The 20291-nt window shown below is 39.5% G+C and overlaps 1 protein-coding gene across 1 annotated transcript in view; it reads right to left on the bottom strand.

Moving 5' to 3' along the window:
* The window catches only part of FOCAD (focadhesin), a 282657-nt gene that overhangs the window by 129042 nt on the left and 133324 nt on the right, over positions 1 to 20291 (bottom strand). The window contains exons 15-17 of the mRNA XM_006881273.1: positions 6501 to 6635; positions 1768 to 1818; positions 674 to 757 (exon numbers count right to left, since the gene is read on the bottom strand). Of these exons, the coding sequence (XP_006881335.1) occupies positions 674 to 757; positions 1768 to 1818; positions 6501 to 6635 (270 nt within the window). The remainder of the gene's footprint in view (positions 1 to 673; positions 758 to 1767; positions 1819 to 6500; positions 6636 to 20291) is intronic.

Genomic DNA, 20291 nt, shown 5'->3' on the forward strand with positions numbered 1-20291 from the left:
ACGCAGATTGTTGATAGATTGTCCACCAATCCTAATGCCACGCTTCTCCTCATAGAGCCTAGTCTCTCGGATAATCTGCTCTGCATAAATTATTGTATGCCTTTAGTTTACTTACAAATGAAGACAATGTCATATTTTGTATTGATAATTTTTCATGTAGTTCTTCAGGGTTACCGTATCTTTTTCACATTATTCAATAGTTTTGGGTTTTCTGGGTGGGTTTTATTTTTGCATATAGCATTCTACTTTTTCATCATAAACAAACATCTCTGCCTGCACACAGGGTATAAATAATAGTATTTGTAGGTCCTGCTTGAACTTAATGTTCACGATGGCATGCTAAATTGGCAAAGTTATGCCTACTGTCATACACACTCTCTGGAGGAAGCCATTGGAACAAGCACACAGGTCAGTTACCTGAAGCAGATTTTATTTTCACCATACATGCCTTCCATCTGGTCCAAAGAGATTTCAATTCATCATCTGTGAAGTCTAAGACTTCTATGATCTTTATGAGATTAAACTAATTAGGAAGATAAACTCTTATATCTTATAGGTAATACACACATAATTACATATGTAGCAGCAGTCAGTAACGATGTCCTGAGAGAAGATATAGACATAGTTGTAAAATCCAGCACTAACAGATAAGATGAGATTCAGAGATGCCTACCTTTTCCGGCAGATGAAGAATGGTGTGGTCCCCTGCACTGAAGCACGAAAGAGATTTATATGCGGCTTTTGCTACAACTGGGTCCTAGAGAGGAGTAAAAGAAAAGCAAACAAAGAAAAGGAAAAAAATGCATAATAAATATCAAATATGGAGAAATTAAGATAACATTTTCTATGACCTTAAAGTTTCCAAACTGCAGGCTTGGGTGCCATCAAGTCAAATACGAGTCAGAGTGATCCTACTAACAATAGGTAGTGCTTCAATAATGGCATTAAGTCTAATTTTGGCCAAAAGGCTAGAAACTAGCAATGTCAGAAAGAGATTAGAGAGCTTTATCTTCATTTCAAAAATATACATGAAGGCAGGAGTGAAAAGGGCCTGGGAAAGGAAATAAGAACAAATAGGTAAAATTACTTCCATTAATTATTTCTCTGTAAACACATCCTAGTCACAAAATGGAAATTAAATACCACTAGGAATAGGACCAGGCTCACTAAATTTTTATCCTAGCTTAGACATTAAACACAAAGTAACTCATGTCTGCTGAAGTTCTTAAGCGGTAATTTGGTTTAGTAGAGTCAGAAAGGTGTGAGTTTCAGCTTTTATTCTCTGCTTACTAACAGTACCAAGTTGAGCTTTTGGAATTGAAGCTCTTTCATTCATGAGATGGGTACAAAACGACATATCCTCTTCATCTACATATCCTCTTCATTCTATATTCCTTGATTTAAAAAGTCATCTTAAAAAATGGGCTGATATTTTTCCTTGTTGGTTCAGGATGCTTGTTGGTGAGACAAAGGGAAAAATGAAAAGCAGAGGTCCAGATAAATCTAGGCGATGACAACAGGCCTTTGCATTTGTGGGAGTCATAGAATATAAGCTTACTTCATGGCATAATTTTACTTTAGAGCATCAACTGACAATAATTTTTAAAATCTCTACTTATTAGTATCACAATTCTTTTTAATATTAATAATTTAAAAGAGCTTTATCTTTCATGGTAAGAGTCTCATTTCACAAAACACCCTCTGCCCCTCAAAAAAAGAGACTTATTTCACAAGCTCTGTTTGGTTTCACGGACACCTAGTCAATACCTTGTTCTGAGAATGATTCCAGAGGAAGCTGAGAACTTGAACTTTGAAATTCTGAAAAGTCAGAAAACAACAGAATAAATATGTAAGATAAAGCTAAATCTGACAACTTGTATCGCTCATTAGTAACTTAATTATTTACCACTCACTCATAAACTGAAAATATTTAAAAATACATAATCTTAATACCTGTTTGAACACAGAGATGCTAAGACTAGTCAATTTCTAAATCTTTTCTTACGGTCACCCTCAGGTTCTGCCGCATGCATCTCTAGCCACTTCCATGCCTCTGGGTGCTTTCCTCTCACTCAGAAGAGTCCTCTCTCTGTCTACAGTCACAGATGGGCACGTGGCACGTGTCAGCATCTCCTATGGCCATTTCATGTATGTGTTCACATTAGGGATTTACTTGCTACTTGGTTACACATTTTTGGGGGCAGCTTATTATGTCTTTCTCATTTCAGAAGCCTAAACACAGAGCCTACAACAACTCTTCCAAGATGATGACTATCAAATAAACAAATGAACATTAGAAAAAGGCCATTGTCTTCTCGGTGTCACCTTCATTTCAGCCACATCTAACTTCCTATTCTTCTAAACCATGTCAGGTATCCCTGTATCATCTTCCTTTTGCACATTTTATTTTCCAAAACTTCATTGGGAAGGAACAGTGTACTCATTCTTCACTGACCACGCCAAAGAATATCAACTAAAGATGATTTCCCATCAGACGTCTCAGAAGGCTAGGTATTGTTCTGAACTCACTCTTTTGAGGGACACTCATCAGTCCATGACTGATACTCATCAAATGTTACTATAATTATCATTGCATCTCCTTCACAAACCTATGAGCTTCTAGAGGGGAGAAAGTGACAACACAGTAGAAGAGAAAAGCACAGACTGTGGAGTTACGAAGTCCTGGACCAAGACATCAGCTCTTCATTTAGTAACTAAAATTCTGGGTCAAGTTACTTGTCTGGCCCATGGCAGATATTCAGTATTTGTTTAATGAATGAATAGTCCTCTAAAACCCTGAGCTTCTTTGCTTATAAAATGAAATCAATACTTTTCTATCAGTTCTTAGGACAAACTGGTATAAAGTAACCAGAATAATGCTTAGGATATACTAGATGTTCAATAGTACGATTATTCCTCATTATATCTTTAAGGCCTGCAAAGCAATGAGTTTTTGTTCAGTTGGAACTGAACTACTAGATCTGAGCCCACCCTTCAGTGCATTTTCAGAGAGTGGAAATGCCACAGGAGGTAATTTGCCATCCTTCTCCCACAAGCACAATCTTATTACAAATTAAGGGAAAATGTACTAAGGACCTGGAAAAGCAATTCAGAAAATATACCATAATTGAAACATAGACTATTTTCACAAGCTTATAATTCAAAGGTAAATAATATGTACAAATACATCTTTAGTACATGCATTTGGTAATACAGATACATATTAACATGTATATGCAACAATAACAAACTATTTTATATCTATAAAACCAGACAGCATAAAGTCATGTACTGTATCTAAAGTATAAAATATAAATAAAAATTTTAAGGTTGGTATGAATAAAGTCCTTTAAAAAGAATAGTCTCCCACTTACAGATAAATCCTAAAAAAGATGGAATGTGTTAGACTGATGCTTTATTTTCTAGATGAGATTCTACCATTAGAAATTAAAAGGAAGGTAATTTCAAGAAGATAACAACATCAACCAAGGAAAAAATGAACTCTGTAGTGGGCTTTAGGAAACTTCAAGTGGTTTAGCTCCCCTAGCTTGCAGTGTGCAGGAAAGCAGGGCAAGGCTGGATGCTGGGTGGCTTGGGTCAGGGAAGCACAAGGCCCTCAGGTGCCCAGGAATACAGCAACAACCTAACAGATTATTTCAAGGATTAAATTTAACTGGGGTCCATCTGAACAAATTCTATGCAGGCAAAAGAAAACAAATTATCTAGGCTAGAGAGGAGGAGGGAAAAAGAGGGAGAAAAAGCAGAGAAGGGAAAGAAAACATGAGAGGTTTCTACTTTTGCTTCAATTATGCTTCCAGAGTGACTATGGCTGCTTAGAAAAGCCTCCTGGTGGGAGGACAGACCTGGACAGAAGAGCCCAGAAGTCGTCTGTGTGAATAGAGACATTCTAATGCTATGTAAGTAAGAAGATGTATAAAAATAAGATGTGAGGAAAAATATGAAATGTAAAATAAAGAGAAGAAAATAAAAACAGTTATTCACTACCAGGTATAAGCAAACAAGAGAATCCACTGTGTAAACCACTGAATAAATGAACATGTAATTCAAATAAAAGCAACTTATTAGAATGCAATCTGAAAGTATTTATATATCACATAAGGCCCTGGGGGAAGAATATAAATAAACATAACATACCCTTACTTCAGTGTGAAGTCTTAGCCCTTTATTGTTGTTGCTGATTGCCTTCGAGTTGAGCACAATTTACAGTGACTCTACGAACAAAAGGCCTGAAGCCCCTCTACAACTATTCACTTATCAAAGTTCATAGAGTTTCCAGAGGCAAGTTGTTTAAGAAGTGGATGTCACTCCTGCTTCCAAACCTGTCACAGAATGTTACTGGCTGAGTTGCCTGTTATGCATAGTGACTCTCTGTACAGCAGCTCAGAACCCTACCCTGTGCACACAGTCGCCCCAGTTATTATATCAATCCATCTCATCTGGGGTCTAGCCCTTTATTAGGAGCTCTGAAAACTCTCTGACAACATAACAAGTATCTGTAAGAATACTGTAACAAGTATCTGTAGGAATCAGAAATGAATTCTTTTTTTAATATATCACATCAAATGTCTAATTGATCAGCTCCATTAATTTATTCCAAAAATACTCAGTCTATATATGTTACATTCCAAGCACTGGTTATTGTTGTTGTTATTAAGGCTGACTACATATATTATTATTATTACTACTGATTACATCTGTGGAATAAATCACTGGACTCACTGCAGAACCTCAACACCAGCAATCAAAAGCAAGTCAGGTACTAACTGCAGATCAGTTCATCATATGTAAGTTACAAATGAAATTGAAGAAAATGAAAACAAGTCCATGAGAGCCAATATATAGTCTTGACTTGATCCCACCTGAATTTATAAATCATCTTAAGAACCGGTTTGAAGCACTGAACACAAATAATCAAAGGCCAGGTAAGTTGTGGGATGGTATCAAGAATATCTTCCATGGGGGAAAAAAATTATAAAAAAAAAAATAATCTCACCTATGAAGAGAGTAAAAGTTCACTACAAAGACAGAGTTGAAAGAAAAAAAAGAAAAGAAGAAAAGAAAAAAAAACCCAAACCCCAAAATGGATGCCAGAAGAAGCTCTGAAAACTGCACTAGAGCATCAAAAAGCCAAAGCAAAGGGAAGAGATGTTGAAGTAAAAGAGCTGAAGAGATTTCAAAGGGCAGCTAGAGAAAAGAAAGCAAACTATTATAACAAAATATGCAGAGACCTAGAACTGGAGAATAAAAGGGAAGAACTTGCCTGGCATTTCTCAAACTGAAAGAACTGAAAAACAAATTCAAGTCTCGACCTGCAATACTGAGAGATGCAGTGGGCAAAATCTTGAATGACCCAGGAGGCACCAAAAGAAGATGGAAGGAATACACAAAATCACTGTACCAAAAGAACTGGCCGACAGTGAAATATTTCAGGAAATAATCACATGATCAACTGCCAATGGTAAGGAAGGTGAAGTTCAAGCTGCACTAAAGGCATTCGCAAAATATGAGGTCTCAGAAAGCAATGTGATACCAACTGACATGTTTCAAATGACAGATGCAACCCTGGATGTGCTTACCAGTCTATGCAAGGAAGTTTGGAGGACAGCTGGCTGGCTAGCTGGGTAGAAGAGATCCATATTTGTTCTCATTCCCAAGAAAGGTGATCAACAGAATGTGAAAATTGTCAAACAGTATCATTAATATCACATGCCAGCAAAATACTGCTGAAGATCATTCAAAACCAGTCAGAACAGTATATAGACAGGGAACTGCCAGAAGTTCAAGCTGGATTCAGAAGAGGTCATGGCACCAGAAATTACTGCCAATGCCAGATGGACCTTATTTGTGCTTTATTGACTATGCAAATGAATATGACTGTGCGGATCATAATAAATCATCAATAACAGGGAGGAGCATGGAAATCAAGGGAATATTTAAAACCTATACTTATACCAAGAAGCTACTATGTGAACAGAGCAAGGGAACAGTACATGGCTTAAAACGAAGAAAGGTTGTGTCAGGGTTGTATCCTTTCCCCACATCTATTCAATATGTATGCTGAGCAAATTATTCGAGAAGCTAGACTCTATGAAGAGGAACGTGGCATCAGGATTGGAGGAGGACGCCTCAATAACCTTTGGAGCGCAGATGATACAACCATGCTTGCTGAAAAGTGAGGAGTACTTCAAACACTTGATATGTAAGATCAAACACTGTAAACAAACATTTTCAGCACTGGACCTATAGATGACATCATGATAGATAGGGAAAAACTGTCAATGACTTCATCTTACTCATATGCACCATACACTTGATACCAGCAGTCCTACTTCTAGTGCTTCATACAGGTATCAACATGTTCTCAGAGTAAAAATACAAAAGAATTTATGAAAAAAAATTAATGATTACTCCCAGAGTTACTATAGCACACACATCTTTCCAATAGAGAAATGGCTCTTCTGTTGATCTCAAATACATACCTCATATTCAGCTGTATTTACCGTTAAAGAAGGAACCAGAGAAAACAGTTCGCTGAGGGTCTTTAAAATGAGAGGTCTCGTGTCACAGCTCAGCTTTGGGGAGAGAGCATTCCAAGTAGAGCGAATGCAAACAACCTGTAAAGTAAATGAAAGAAAGAATCAATGTCTAAAGCTATCTCAATGCAGAAGCAGCCATTAGTTAAGATTACTGACTTAAGGTATCAGAAATTTTAAGAAAAGAACATGCACAACCCCAGAGTTTAAGATTTTATGTGAGGCCACCTTCAGAAGAAACTATTTAAACCATTATAAACTGTTGGTCAACATCCAGTTGGCCTCATAAAATTGCTTTTTCACTACTTTATTTCAGATAAACAAGGCAACCAATCTCACTCCATTCCTTCCACATCCAACTAAAGACATCAAGTTAACTCCAGACCACTACAGAGTATCTAAAAAACATTCTCTAAAAAAAAGATAAGGTGTTGGTCACAATCATCTTTGCATGTGTTTATTAGCTGCCTAAATGTTCTAGTTCGTCTTCTTGTCCCTTGCCCATTTCTTTAAAAATTAAATTATCTTCTGCTGAGTTGCTGAAGATTTACACAGGCTTTAGAGATGAGACCCCTTATCATGTATGTTGTTGTCGTTATGTGCTATTGAGTCACCTGCAACTCATAGCGACCCTATGTACAACAGCCCTAAAACTTGCTCTATCCTGTGCCAATCTTATTGTCTCCAACACACCCCCATTACCAGTCACTGAATTGATCCATCTCATCAAGGGTCTTCCTCTCTTGTGCTATTTCTCTACCCTTCCAAGCATGATGTCCCTCTCCAAGGACGGGTCCCACCTTGCAACCTCTCCAAAATATGTCAGAGAAAGCTTCAGAATCTTTGCATCCAAGGAGCAGCCTGGCTTCATCCTCTCCAGGACAAACTTGTTAGTTCTCCTAGCAGTCCATGGTATATTCAATACTCTTCACCAGCACCACAACTCAAAGACATCAATTCTTCTATCATCACTAGTCAACTGTACAGCTTTCCAATGCATAGCAAGTAATTGGCAAAGATCATGGCCTGGATCAGGCATACCTTAGTCTCCAGACTGATATCGCTGCTCTTCAGTACTCTGGAGAGGTCCCTCACATCAGACTTTCCCAATGCACGTCATCTTTTGATTTCCTGCCTGCTAGTACCAAAAATGCTGATTATAGAGCCAAGCAAACGAAAGCTGTTAATAATCTCAATCTCTTCACCCTCTATCATGATGTTGCCAGTCTGTTTTCTTGATGTTGAGATTAAATCCATAGTTAAGACTACAGTCTTTGACCTTCTGCAGCAAGAGCTTCAGGCCCTCCTCAGTTTCAGCAAGCAGGCTTGTGTCATCTTCGTAATGTAGATTGTTGATAAGTCTACCTCCAATCCTGATGCCACATTTCTCCTCATAGATTATCCAGCCTCCCGAATACTCTGTTCCACATATAGATTAAAAAGGTATGGAGATAGGACACATCCCTGCCGTATCCCCTTGCCAATGTTGAATCATTCATTGTTTCCTTGTTCTGTTCTGACGACTGCCTCCTAGTCCAAGTATAGGCTTCAAATAAGCACAACCAAGTGTTCTGGGATTCCCATTCTTCTCAGAGTCAGCCACAGTTTGTTGTGATCCACACAGTCAAAAGCCTTTGCATAGTCAATGAAACACAGATAGATATTCCTCTGGTACTCTCTGCTTTCAGATAAGATCCATCTGACATCAGCTATAATATCCTTAGAGCCATGGTCTCTTCTAAACCCAGCTTGCACTTCTGGCAGTTCTCCACTGATACGCTGTTCCAGTCATCTCTGGGTAATCTTCATTAGAATCTTGTTTGCATGGTGATATCAATGATTATTGTTCGGTAATTTTTGCACCTTGTCAGATCATCTTTCTTTGTAATGGGAACAAATACAGATCTCTTCCGGTCAGCTGGCTAGGTGGCTGTCCTCCAGGTTTCTTGGCACAACTTGGTGAGCACATGCAGGGCAGTGTCTATTTGTTGAAATATGTCAACTGGTATGCCTTCAATTCTTGGGGCCTTGTTTTTTGCCAATTCTTTCAGAGCTGAACAGACAGGAAAAAATGATTTGAGAATTGTTATATATTATATGTGTGTGTGTACACACACACACACACACACACACACACACAATTCTCAAATCATTTTTTCCAGTCTGTGCATTTACTCCTGTGGACTCACCTTTTGAAGATGCTAAGTAATGTTTAGTTGGTCCCAGTTTGTCTTCATTTATAGTTGTGCTTGATAGTTTGTTATAAAGAAATAAATAAAAAGGGTTTCATGGTTTTGCCCCTATGTTATCTTCTAGAAACTCTTCCGTTTTAGCTTTACTATTGAGCTGTAGGTCTTTTTTCAGTGTTAGTATATGAAGGTATAGATCCTGTTTCTCTGTTCTGTGACTGGTCAGTTTTGGCAGCTCAATTTGTTAAGATCTCTCTTCCCCTTTGAATGGATTTCAACATTTTGTAGGTCAGCTGCCCAGAGATGAATGACGTTACTTCTGAATTTTCATGTGGGCCCCACTGGCCTTTGAGTTTGTCACCTAATCAGTATCAGATTGTTTTCTTTACTTGGGTTCTAGAACATGCCTTAAGACTGGGAAGTAGGATGTCTCCAACTTTGCTGTTCTTAAGTGTTGTTTTGGGTATTTGGACCTCTTACCTTTCCATTTATAGATAGTGTTTAATTCTGAGGTTTCCCCCCCCCCTTATTTCAGTAAAGAAATAAGGTATCTGGATTAAGATTACATTCTAGCTATAGATTGCTTCAGAGTGCTACATGAAATACTAAGTCTTAGAACCCATGAGCAGGGAATGAGCTTCCACCTATGTAGCTGTATTTTAGTCCTTGTAGTGTGTCACTTTGGAGTTCTTACTAGATAAATCTTTTACATTCTCTTGCTACTTTTAAGTGTCAAAGAGATAGCTCCAAATCACAGTGATCGCAGGTACTGTAGAATGAAACTCTACTTGATCCTATGCCATCCTAAGTAGGTCCATTCCCAGGTATTATCCTATCAAGAGCTCTGATAGCTCTGTAGCAAGAAGTTATACTGTCAAAGGCAGGTAGTTCAAATCTACTAGTTACTCTATGGGATAAGGATGGTAATCTCCTCAGGTGTGATTTACAGCCTCTGAAAACTAGATGGAGCGCCAGCTGTGAGTCAGTTCTGACTTGATGGCATAGTACAACAAAGAACATTTATCCACTGGTGGGCTGGTTTAAGTGATTTTATTTTCCTTTCTTTTTGTGCCACCCAGGAATCTGATATTATAACTAACAGTGACTGTGGTGACCTAGTGGTAAGGAATTGCAGTGCCAACCCAAAGGCATGCGATTCAAATTCACCAGGTGCTCCTTAGAAGAAAGATGAGCAATCTCTTCTCAAGTTACAGCCTCTGAAAGCCGGGGAGACAGCTGTGGGTCGGTTCCAACTTGACAGCACATAACAAAAACAATAGTTTCCAAAAGGTTACTGATTTAATGAAATACACTTCCAGGGTAATAAACCGTGCTGGTAGGAACAATTAAGTATCAAATATGATGTTAACAACAGAAGGAAAAAAACCTTCAAAGAACTTACTGAACCAGAAGAGAGAAGTATAAAACTCTAAATTATTAGAAAACATAAAGATAAAAGCTTGTCTTTTTAACAGAAACTAATTTCAGGGGTAATCGGAGGAAGAAAAAAAAATCAGTGGGTGGGAGACATCTCAGGGAGAGTATCAAGAGGTGCTCAATCTCGAGATGGGACATAAAGGTGGATGGACAGAAACTGCACACAGCCTTATCATCTGGGAATGGAAAGCCTATGTCAGCACACACCACGCACACACAGACACACACACACCCCTGTCACAGCACAAAAAAGCAAGAGTTCCGGGGGCAAAAGGCTGGCAGATCGCTCAGTATCTAGAACATTAGCATAGTTTGAATCAAAGCTACAAAAGAAGGCAGCCTTTTGAGATTGCTGAATTGAGGCAAAATAAAACTGAAAGATTTATCTGATAGGCTGATATGCAGTGAAAGAAACCATCTGCTTCTATCAAATTATACAACTCACTAGTCTTTTACATGAAAAGGCTCCCAAATTGTTCCTAAATCTTAAACTCACTATATTCATCAATTTTTCCCATAGATTAAGATAAATGAAGATACATTTAAAATTACAACTGAATTCCAATCTATGTTGTTTCAAATCTAGTTAAAATTCTGTATCTCCACGAACTTGTATCTGACAATTATGCCTTCATCATCTCTTTCTTCCCTCCAACTTCTAACACTTAAAAATCTGTGCCCAAATTTAGCATTTAATTATATACTGTCTACTATTTTGGTGTACATAGGGTGTCTCCTCTACTAGATACTAAGTTCTTTAAAGTTAATGACCATGTCTTGTCATTCTCTCCTTATTCACTTATACTATAGTGAACACAGAAGAGATTGTCAGTACTTATCAACTACTGATGGCCTTGGGAAATACTAATTCTGGAATTAAAATATTGAAAGAACAGAAAGAGTCTGGGGAGTGAATTAGAAAGTGGTGTGTTTTATGCCTAGAGAACTGTGGGTATAGTAGCCACAGTACAAGGAACAAAAGTTAAAACAAAGAACACTTTTGCAGGGGTCCGGGAGGATATGCCCAATTGAAGATATACTTAATCTTAGCGGCTCTAAAGGTCTTCTATAAGAAGTATGCAGTCTATGAAAGTTTTGAAAAGACACAAATTTTTAAAAAGCCCAAACTAACCCACAACAATCCAGATCCCAGATATCGGGTTGACCATTAAGAGTCAACTGTGTCATCTGAATTTTTCTATAAAGTAAGAAACTACGAGAAAGTATGGCCTCTCTCATGCCAGAAACATTCTGATGTACTTTGTGGGTTTATAAGGAAGCTCTCTGACCACTAACCTGTGGCGGGGTGGGGGAGGCGAGAATAGTCAGGCTACATCCTCTGTCTCTATGTTTGGATGAACATTAAAAGGCCATCTTCCTCACAAAGTGAAAACCAATGTTTGAAAAGGGACTTCATCTGTGGACCAGGATAAAACACTCTAGAATTTCAGCCACGGACCATGATTTTAAATGTAAGCAAGTTTATATATGTATGTATGTATGTATGTATGTATGTATGTCCCACAGGGAATGTCTGTAAGCCCATACGTGCCCAAACAGCATGAAGAACAGAAAATCAATCATAAAAACTCTGATTTCCCTGACTCTGTGACTTTCCCAACTCTGGGCCTTTCGTGACTGAATCATAGTGGTTTTCTGGCCGCCTGCATTCATAGTACTAGTATCTTGCTGCAATGGTTTCGTAAGCCTATGGATCTGATCAACTACCAAAGATTAGCCAGGTTCTGGCCTTCATGACTTTTTCTGCTTGCTTCTACTGTACATTACTCAAAGCCTAACAACAATAACAACAACAGAATATGCAAATTATCTTCTAGTTTCAATAATATGATGGATCACACCTCAAACCTTGATAATTTAGAAAATCTTATTAAGCAAAGCTCAGAGGAAAAAGAAAGAAAAGAGTATTACAAACTAACAGAAACAAAGAGGGCCACCCTTACAGTAGCTTATGGATAGGATGAGGAAATTGTCCGTTTCAATAATCTGTTAGATCTAAAAAAAGAGCGCAAGGGAGAGAAATAAAGGAATTGGTCCCAAGAAACGAACAGGCCTTCATTGCGTGGTCTGAGAGGGACACCAAGTGACCCGGCCACACAGCACATGGATGGGATCAAAATGGAGCGTGGGCAGGTTGGGGGGGTTCCTTTTTATAGGGGTCCTGGAAAGGACTAAGGTGGTACTTCTTGGAATTTGGCATGTTAATTAAGTTAGGTATTAGCTATTTTTAATCAAGCTCAGGCTCTTATCAGGATCCATTGTCTGGTCTGGTCTTCGATATGATCAGCTTAGGTGTTACCAAGTTTCTCATCAAGCTGGTGGCGGAGCGTAACTGCCACAGTCTTCCTTCACGAACAATCTGGGTTTAAACGCTCCCAGAAAAATAAGATTTAGAGCCATTAACCCAAAGAAGAGAGAGAGATACAATGAAATTCACATGTAAAACTAGAGGTCTTGAAAAATTGTGCCCCAAGTGTAATGATTAGACTAGAAACTCATCAACTGAGAGAGATTAAGGAATAAACTAGTGGGCAGCTGGAGACGTAGCCAGGACACTGTGTGTACCCAGGAGAGACAGTCCTATAACACATACATCACAGCGTTCTCACAGAATAAAATCAGTCCTTCAAAAAATAGATTTATGGTTAAATTACTCCAAAACATATTCATTACATGGTACACCATGAATTCTGGAAGCAGGAGTGGCATCCACTTCCTAAACAACATGCCTCTGGAAACTCTATGAACTTTGATAAATGACCACAGTTATAGAAAGGCTTCAGGCCTTTTGTTCATAGGGTCGCTATGAGTCATGCTCAACTTGATGGCAATCAACACCACCAAGAGGGAGGATATACAATAAATAGTAACAAAGAGCAGAATTAGAGCTACAGGAATTAGAGCTCATAGAACAAGTAGAAAGTAACAGCAATGCACTGCAAAGGATAAAAGATGTAAAACAAGTAATTAATTCCCATAAGAGAGAAAAAAAATGAGGGCATTTAATAAAGAATCAAATACAATTTCTAAGGAAAAAAGAAATATATCTACTGAAAGTATTAATCCAATGCTAAAAGCCAAGAGTACCAGAGGAATGTCTACCTTCATTTCATTGACTATGAAAAGGTATTTGACTGTGTAAGTCACAGCAAACTGTGGCTAACCTTGAGCAGAATGGGAATCCCAGGACACTTGATTGTGCTCATATGAGACCTACACTTGGACCAAGAAGCAGTTGTCAGAACAGAGCAAGGAAATATTACATGGTTCAAAATCAAGAAACGACTGTGTCAGGGATGTGTCCTGTCTCCATACCTTTTTAATTTATATGCAGAACAGATCATTTGGGAGGCTGGGCTCTATGAGGAGGAATGTGGCATTTGGACTGAAGAAGACTCACTAACAACCTGCACTATGCAGATGATACAAACTTGCTTGCCAAAACTTCAGGAGGACCTGAAGTATTTGCTGTAGAAGGTCAAGAACTGCAATTTCCAATATGGACAGAAGCTCAAAATCAAGAAAATAAAGATTCTCAGCACTTGGCCAATTGGCAGCATCATGATAGGTGCAGAAGAGATTGAGATTGTTAACAGCTTGTGCTTGCTTGGTTCCTCAAGCAATGTTTTTGGCACCAGTAGTAAGAAAATAAAAAGATTAACTTCACTGGGAAAATCTGCTGTCAGGGAACTCTCCAGAGAGCTAAAGAACAATGATGACAGTCTAGAGACTAAGGTGTGCCTGATCCAGGCCATAGTCTTCACAATTAGTTGCTACACATCAGAAAGCTAGACAATGAACAAGGATGACAGAAGAATTGCTGCCTTTGAGTTGCAGTGCTAGAGAAGAGTATTGACCATACCATGGACTGCCACAAGAACAAACAGTTCTCTCCTAGAGAAGGGGAAGCCACACTGCTCCTTGGAGGCAAGGATTTTGAAGCTCCAGCTCATATACTATGGGTACGTGGCCAGGACAGGCTAGTCCTTGGAAAAGGGCATCATGCTTGAAAATGTAGAGGGACAGTGCAAAAGAGGAGGACTCAGGTTGAGACAGACTGACATAGTAACTGAAATTATGAGGGTAGGTATGTTGAAGACCGTGAGAATGACTCAAGATAGGGCAGAGTTCAGAACTATTGTGCATAGGGTTGCTGTGAGTCGCAGGTGACTCAACAGCACATAACAACATAGGCAATTACTTGATATATACCCAGACTATGAAGAGTTTACAAAACACAAAGCAGTTCAAAGTCATGTAACATTAAATGAGGTGGTCTTTCTGCCATTCACCAAGAATGGAGAGTGTCATTTCAGAATGATCATTGGGGAAGTGGTGGGTTCCAAGATTGTGAGAGAAAAGTTATAACCCTGGAGCATCTAACCTGACCATAAAGTAAAATAAACTCAATGCCATCAAGTCAGAACTGACTCATAGCAGACCCTCCAACAGGTTTTCAGAGGCTGCAAATCATGCAAAAGAGACTGCTCATCTTTAGTCTAAGGAGCAGCTAGTAGATTTGAACCATGTGCCTCTGGGTTGGTAGTGCAACTCTCTACCATTAGGCCACCATCCGTTAAGGTAAAACAGAGCTCAAAAAAAGATGAGGGCACATTGAAAAAGACCAAAATTGAAAGAGGTCTCAATGGCCAAAGCTTGAACAATGTGAACAACAAAATAAACAAGAATCACACTGTCATTTACAGCATAAAATATCCTCAGACCCAAGTTGATAAAAAGAAACAACTGAGAAAAAGAAATAACTGAGTAACTAAATTAGGAGATGAGACAGGTCTTTTAGAACAATTTTAATTAATGTGGAAATGAAGAGAGAAAGAAGAGTCTCACTATTCAAATATCACATAACTGTTGAAGGAATGATCTGTTGATGGGATGTAAAAAATTGTGACCAAATGTTTGAGGAGAAACACTGAATAAATTGCTTGGTCACAAAATATCATCCCAAGGTAACTGCCACAACGGGCTCTAATGTGCCAGGAAGTGAGAGGATGGTACGGGACACAACAGGATTCAGATATGCTGTTCACAGGGTCACCATGGCTTGTACTCTATTCGACGGCACCTAACAAGACATTTGTAACCCAGGAACTGTCCATACCTGCAAAAGAACATTTTAAAATAATACTAGAATGTTACTGTCAGCCTATAATAATAAACTCACCATTGAGCAGTAAGAGCAAAACAAGTAAATAACAAGAAAAGAAACCATGAAGAACAATACCTAAATTAAGCACATATATGATAGGGATATGTATATACAAAAGGCTCAGACATCTGAGTGTATCGACAAGATCTTGGCGAGTTCATCCATACTAAGCGCTCACAGTATATGGTTTTGGTTGCTGCTTTTGTCTCCCAGGAGAATAATATTCCCCCCCCCCATGTTATTCTTCAAGAATCTTGGCAACACTACAGAGTACAGATTTAAAAGAGCCTCTGCAGTGTGGTGTAATGGAAAGAGTACAGGACGAGTCAGGAAATGCAGGCTCTCCCATTCAGTAGCTGCGTGACAGAAGGCAAAATCATTAATCTCCCTCGATCTGCTTCCCCAGCTGCAGAAGAGAAAGAACACTAGTAACACCTGCTCTATGTATATCACAAGGTTAGCACTAAAGGCCATACTGAGACAATGTATGTAAACCTGCTTTCTATGCTGCAAAATCATTACTGCTCTTAGAACCAACAGCAAACATAATGAGTCCCAAAAGCATCGGAGCCTTTGCCTCTAGACTCTTGCGCAGTAAGAACGACTTTTGTTGGGTTTTTTCCACAGAGGAACACATAGCTGTCTTCTAATTTCACTTCCAAAAGCTATTTCTAGAAATTCCTGAGAACAGCCTACTCCTTTTGTCCTTATGCTTTGCTCCAGCAGAGGGAAAGCTTTATAAAATCCTTTAGGCTATGAAGTGCCTTATATGCCCTTCTCATAATGAAGGTAAAAGAAAACTACCTTTACAATTAAAGGGCCCCAAGCCATCATCACACAGCAAAGCCCTCTTAAGCTAACGCGGCACACACAATTCATAAGCTAGGATGCTTCTGTTACCAAAATACCATAATGGGGGCTAAGAGGGAGTTTAGGAGACACAATGAACGGGGAAAAATAACATTCTTTCTCATCCTAATAAGGTGGAGGCTAAAGGTTGTAGATAGAAAAAAATTACTAGTTAGGGTTTATTTAAGCTATTTCCCAGTCTTCTGATGTCTGAGACTAGTTTATTACCAAAACAGTGGTTCTTAAGTGAAAAATACAAATAGTGAGTTGCTTTTTCAAATCCCTTATAATCTAAAGAACAGTCACTGACTTACTCCAATGTAGCTGCTCAAGGGTGTGCTCTTTTTTTTGGGAGTCATTTTTTAAAAAAATATTTTATAACAGTTTACTTACAAAGTTCATATGCATTGCTTTCACACTGGATCTTTCCCCTTTTCTTTACCCACCCTTCCCTCTACCCATCATACTGTGTGACACTATGATTAAGCTCCACCCCCGCCCCACCCCGGATCCTCATACACGTTCTACAATGATGGTCCTGTACAGTATTCCCCTTTATGACACTGAGTGAGTTGACTCAGCATAATGCTCTCCAGTCCCTCCCACGTTACCTAACAATTTACACAATCACTGCTCTGCGGGCTGCAGGGCTGTGTTCTTGATGACAAAGAATGGAAAGGTACACATCGAATTCTCAAACTTTGAGTGACTCTGAAACACTTTCACATCATGTGATCAGGTACCCTCATATTAACATCCCTAACGTCACTACAGGGACCACTGGTGGCAAGAAGCTGTGCTGCTGCAATCCTGATGGCACGGGGTCTGAATCCACCAGCTGCTCCGAGGAAGAAGGATGGGCAGTCTCCTCCCATCAAGAACGTCACTACACCATCCCAGATGTGTGACAGAGACTTATTTTGTTTTTCTCTGCCTCCATAGCTCACCAGGGAGGTGCACTGTTAACCTAAAGGCAGTGCTTTTCTGGCAGTTCAAATCCACCAGCAACTTCAAGGGGAAAAAAACTGCAGGCAGGTCAGCTATGAGGCAGTTAGCAATGAGTAAGTGTTTCTGAGGGTGGGCGTGGGGAGTGGGGTGGGGTGAGGGGAGATGGTAGTTTGTGCCCTGCTATCTGAATAGAAAAGACTAGAACTGTGTGGCCAAGGAGACATTCCTTTAACAGTTATTGCCGTTAAGTGCCATCAAGTCGTAGACGACTCATAGCGACCCTATGAACCAAAGACCTGAGCACTGTACATTGAGTTTGTGGAGGCAAGCCATTTCAGAAGTGGATGCCACTCCTGCTTCCAAGTTTGATTTAATTGGGAAGCTCCACCAAACACTGTCCACCATGGGTCACCATTATCACATTTGGCACATTGGTGTCACAGTGTTTAGCATCACAGCAACCACAAGTTACCTCTGTACAGCAATGCACTGATCTCAATTATCAAGCGACCCTAGTGACTAAGCACTCAGAGGCCAGGGACGTTCCATTTCTGCCCCCTCCCATCCCTGAGAGGGTGTATGTTCCCTGAGCCGCCTCCCTACAGGCTACAATCTCTTCCAACACCAACTCCATTGATTTCTCTGTAGAATCTCAAAGAACAACACAAAGAGCTCCCTGCAGGGATGTCCACTTTCCAGTTCTGCTAGATTCCGTGATTCTGTCTAGATTAATTGTCTACTTCTTGTTGGACCTTTTCTCGTCATAAAATACTATACTCCCAGGAATAACGTGTCAGAAGTATCCTCTGACGTGAAAAATTAGTCCTTTATTCCCCCCAAGGGGGAAATATACAAATATACAAGGGGAGCAGTGATTTCTTTTTTACTGCAATTCTCCTTTGTCTCTTGAAAGCCTCTTCCTTTTTAAATGAATTGGAGTTACTTCAATATGTTTGTTGTTGTTGTTACGTGCCGTCGAGTCATTTGCGACTCATAGCGACCCTATGTAGAACAGCCCTAAACCGTGCTCTATCCTGTGCCAACCGCACTGCCTCTGACACACCCATCCCGATTACTCCAGTCACTGAATCAATCCATCTCATAGAGGGTCTTCCCCTCCTGCGCTGTCCCTCCACTCTGCCCAGCATGATGTCCCTCTCTAAAGACCTGTCTCTCCTTACAACATGTCCAAAGTATGTCAGGCGAAGCCCCAGAATCCTTGCCTCCAAGGAGCAGCCTGGTTTGATCATCTCTAGGATGAATCTATTTGTTTTCTTGCCAGTCCACGGTACATTCAATACTCTTCTCCAGCACCACAGGTCAAAGGTACTTCAATATAAAAAAGAAAAATAATGAAAATTCAATAAAAATTGCTTGAAATGCAAAAAGTCAAACTACCAGAAAGTTCTCTAGCAGATACAAAATTAAAAGCCAAGTAAATTGAAAAGAAAATACTAATTTCAAAAAGGCTATTAACGCATAGTTTTAAAGATAGAGAAATGTAGGTCAATGCCCCTTTACACCAAATCTATTATGTATAAAAAATAATTTATGAACTCAGCAGTCAGTCAAGAAGGTCTAAAAAGACTTTCGAGTGCAATTTTAAATGTCAATGAGGAAACTTTTAGGGGTACCTATTGAGTTTGGTCTATTTTTCAAAGATAGAGTTTCATTAACAAACTTCTAAGCTACCAAAGTTGACTGCTTCTGAAACTATACATGATTACAAGTTCAATGACAAGGATGCCTCTATCACAGCCACCTGCCTTGTGAATTCACAGGTCAGAGGATAAGAGGAGTGATGGCTTCTTTCTGGCTAACCGTAATAAACAGCAGTATTTCAGATCTGAACAGCTTACAGAGAGCTGTCTACAGCTGCTTGATAACTGAAGATTCACACCTGTAGCCTCCTACCCACAGAAACATGTGCTCCTTACAATAAAAACTGAAGGCAAAAGCTATAATCTACAAGTTGAAAGAAAACTATGTTAGCAGGCTTTCTTTAGGGATAAGTAGGTTCCTTTGCACTAAAAAGCCCATTAGTCATAGTCAAATGTTTCTCCAAAACAAGATTCAAGCAAGTGTAAACAAGGCTTCTCAACCCACAAAAATACAGCACCTCAGTTCTAACCACACAAAGGCATGCTCCTCAAAGGAAAAATGTGTGACTGGCAACAACAAAAACCAAACAATCCAATCATAAGTGGGCAAAGAGGCCACTCAAATGGCTACCAGACACATGGGAAATACTCAGTGTCACCGATTATCAGAAAGATACAAATCCAAACCACGTGGTACAACGTACCACCGTCACACTCCAACCAGGACGGCGAAGCTGTTTTGGTTGTTCTTTGAAAGCTCTGGAAATAACAAAGGCTCAAAAGGACTTGAGGAAACTGGAACTCTTATACATGACTAGTGGGAATGAAAAAGGATACATCAGCTATGGGAAAATATTATGCAAGAGCCTTAAAAAACCTAAAAACAGTATAACCATACAACACTTTCTCTGCCTTCCTAGAGATGACATGCCAAAGTCTGGCATGGGCAGTCCCTGACGAAGGATGTCATGCTAAGTAAAGTATAAAGTCAACGGGTGAAAAAGGAAGACCCTTGACAAGATGCACTTGCATAGTTTCTACACCAGGTTGAAATGCAGGTGGTAATAGTGAGGCTAGTGGTAGCTGTGAGGCTGGTCCCTGACTGCACAGTGTGTCATCCTGCTCTATTTGCTTTCACTCTGGCCCAGGACCTACTTGATGGCTCTTACTTACAAACATATGGCCCAGCAATTTCACTCCCAGGAACATGTCCCTAAGACACGAGACAAAACAGACAACTTTCACCAATAATCACTGAAGCCCTGTTCACAACAAGGTGAAGACAAACTCAATGTCCACCGAAGATGAATGGATAAGCAAAAGGTAGCACATATACACAAGGGAAGGAGGTGAAGTGAGGCCTTAGCTGCTATAGTATGACTGGAGACTGAAGACAGTTTGCTGAGTGAAAGAAAGAAATCACAAAAGGAGAAATATTGTGGGGTTTGGGGAGGTGTGGGGGGGGATTGTGTACCAATGAGGGAGTTTTTCTTTTGCTTTTCAAGGAGAGGAGCAAAAGGGGGGG

This window comes from Elephantulus edwardii, unplaced genomic scaffold (assembly GCF_000299155.1).
Source record: "Elephantulus edwardii isolate Elephantulus edwardi_28Jun2011 unplaced genomic scaffold, EleEdw1.0 scaffold00014, whole genome shotgun sequence".
In the NCBI taxonomy this organism is placed as follows: Eukaryota; Metazoa; Chordata; class Mammalia; order Macroscelidea; family Macroscelididae; genus Elephantulus; species Elephantulus edwardii.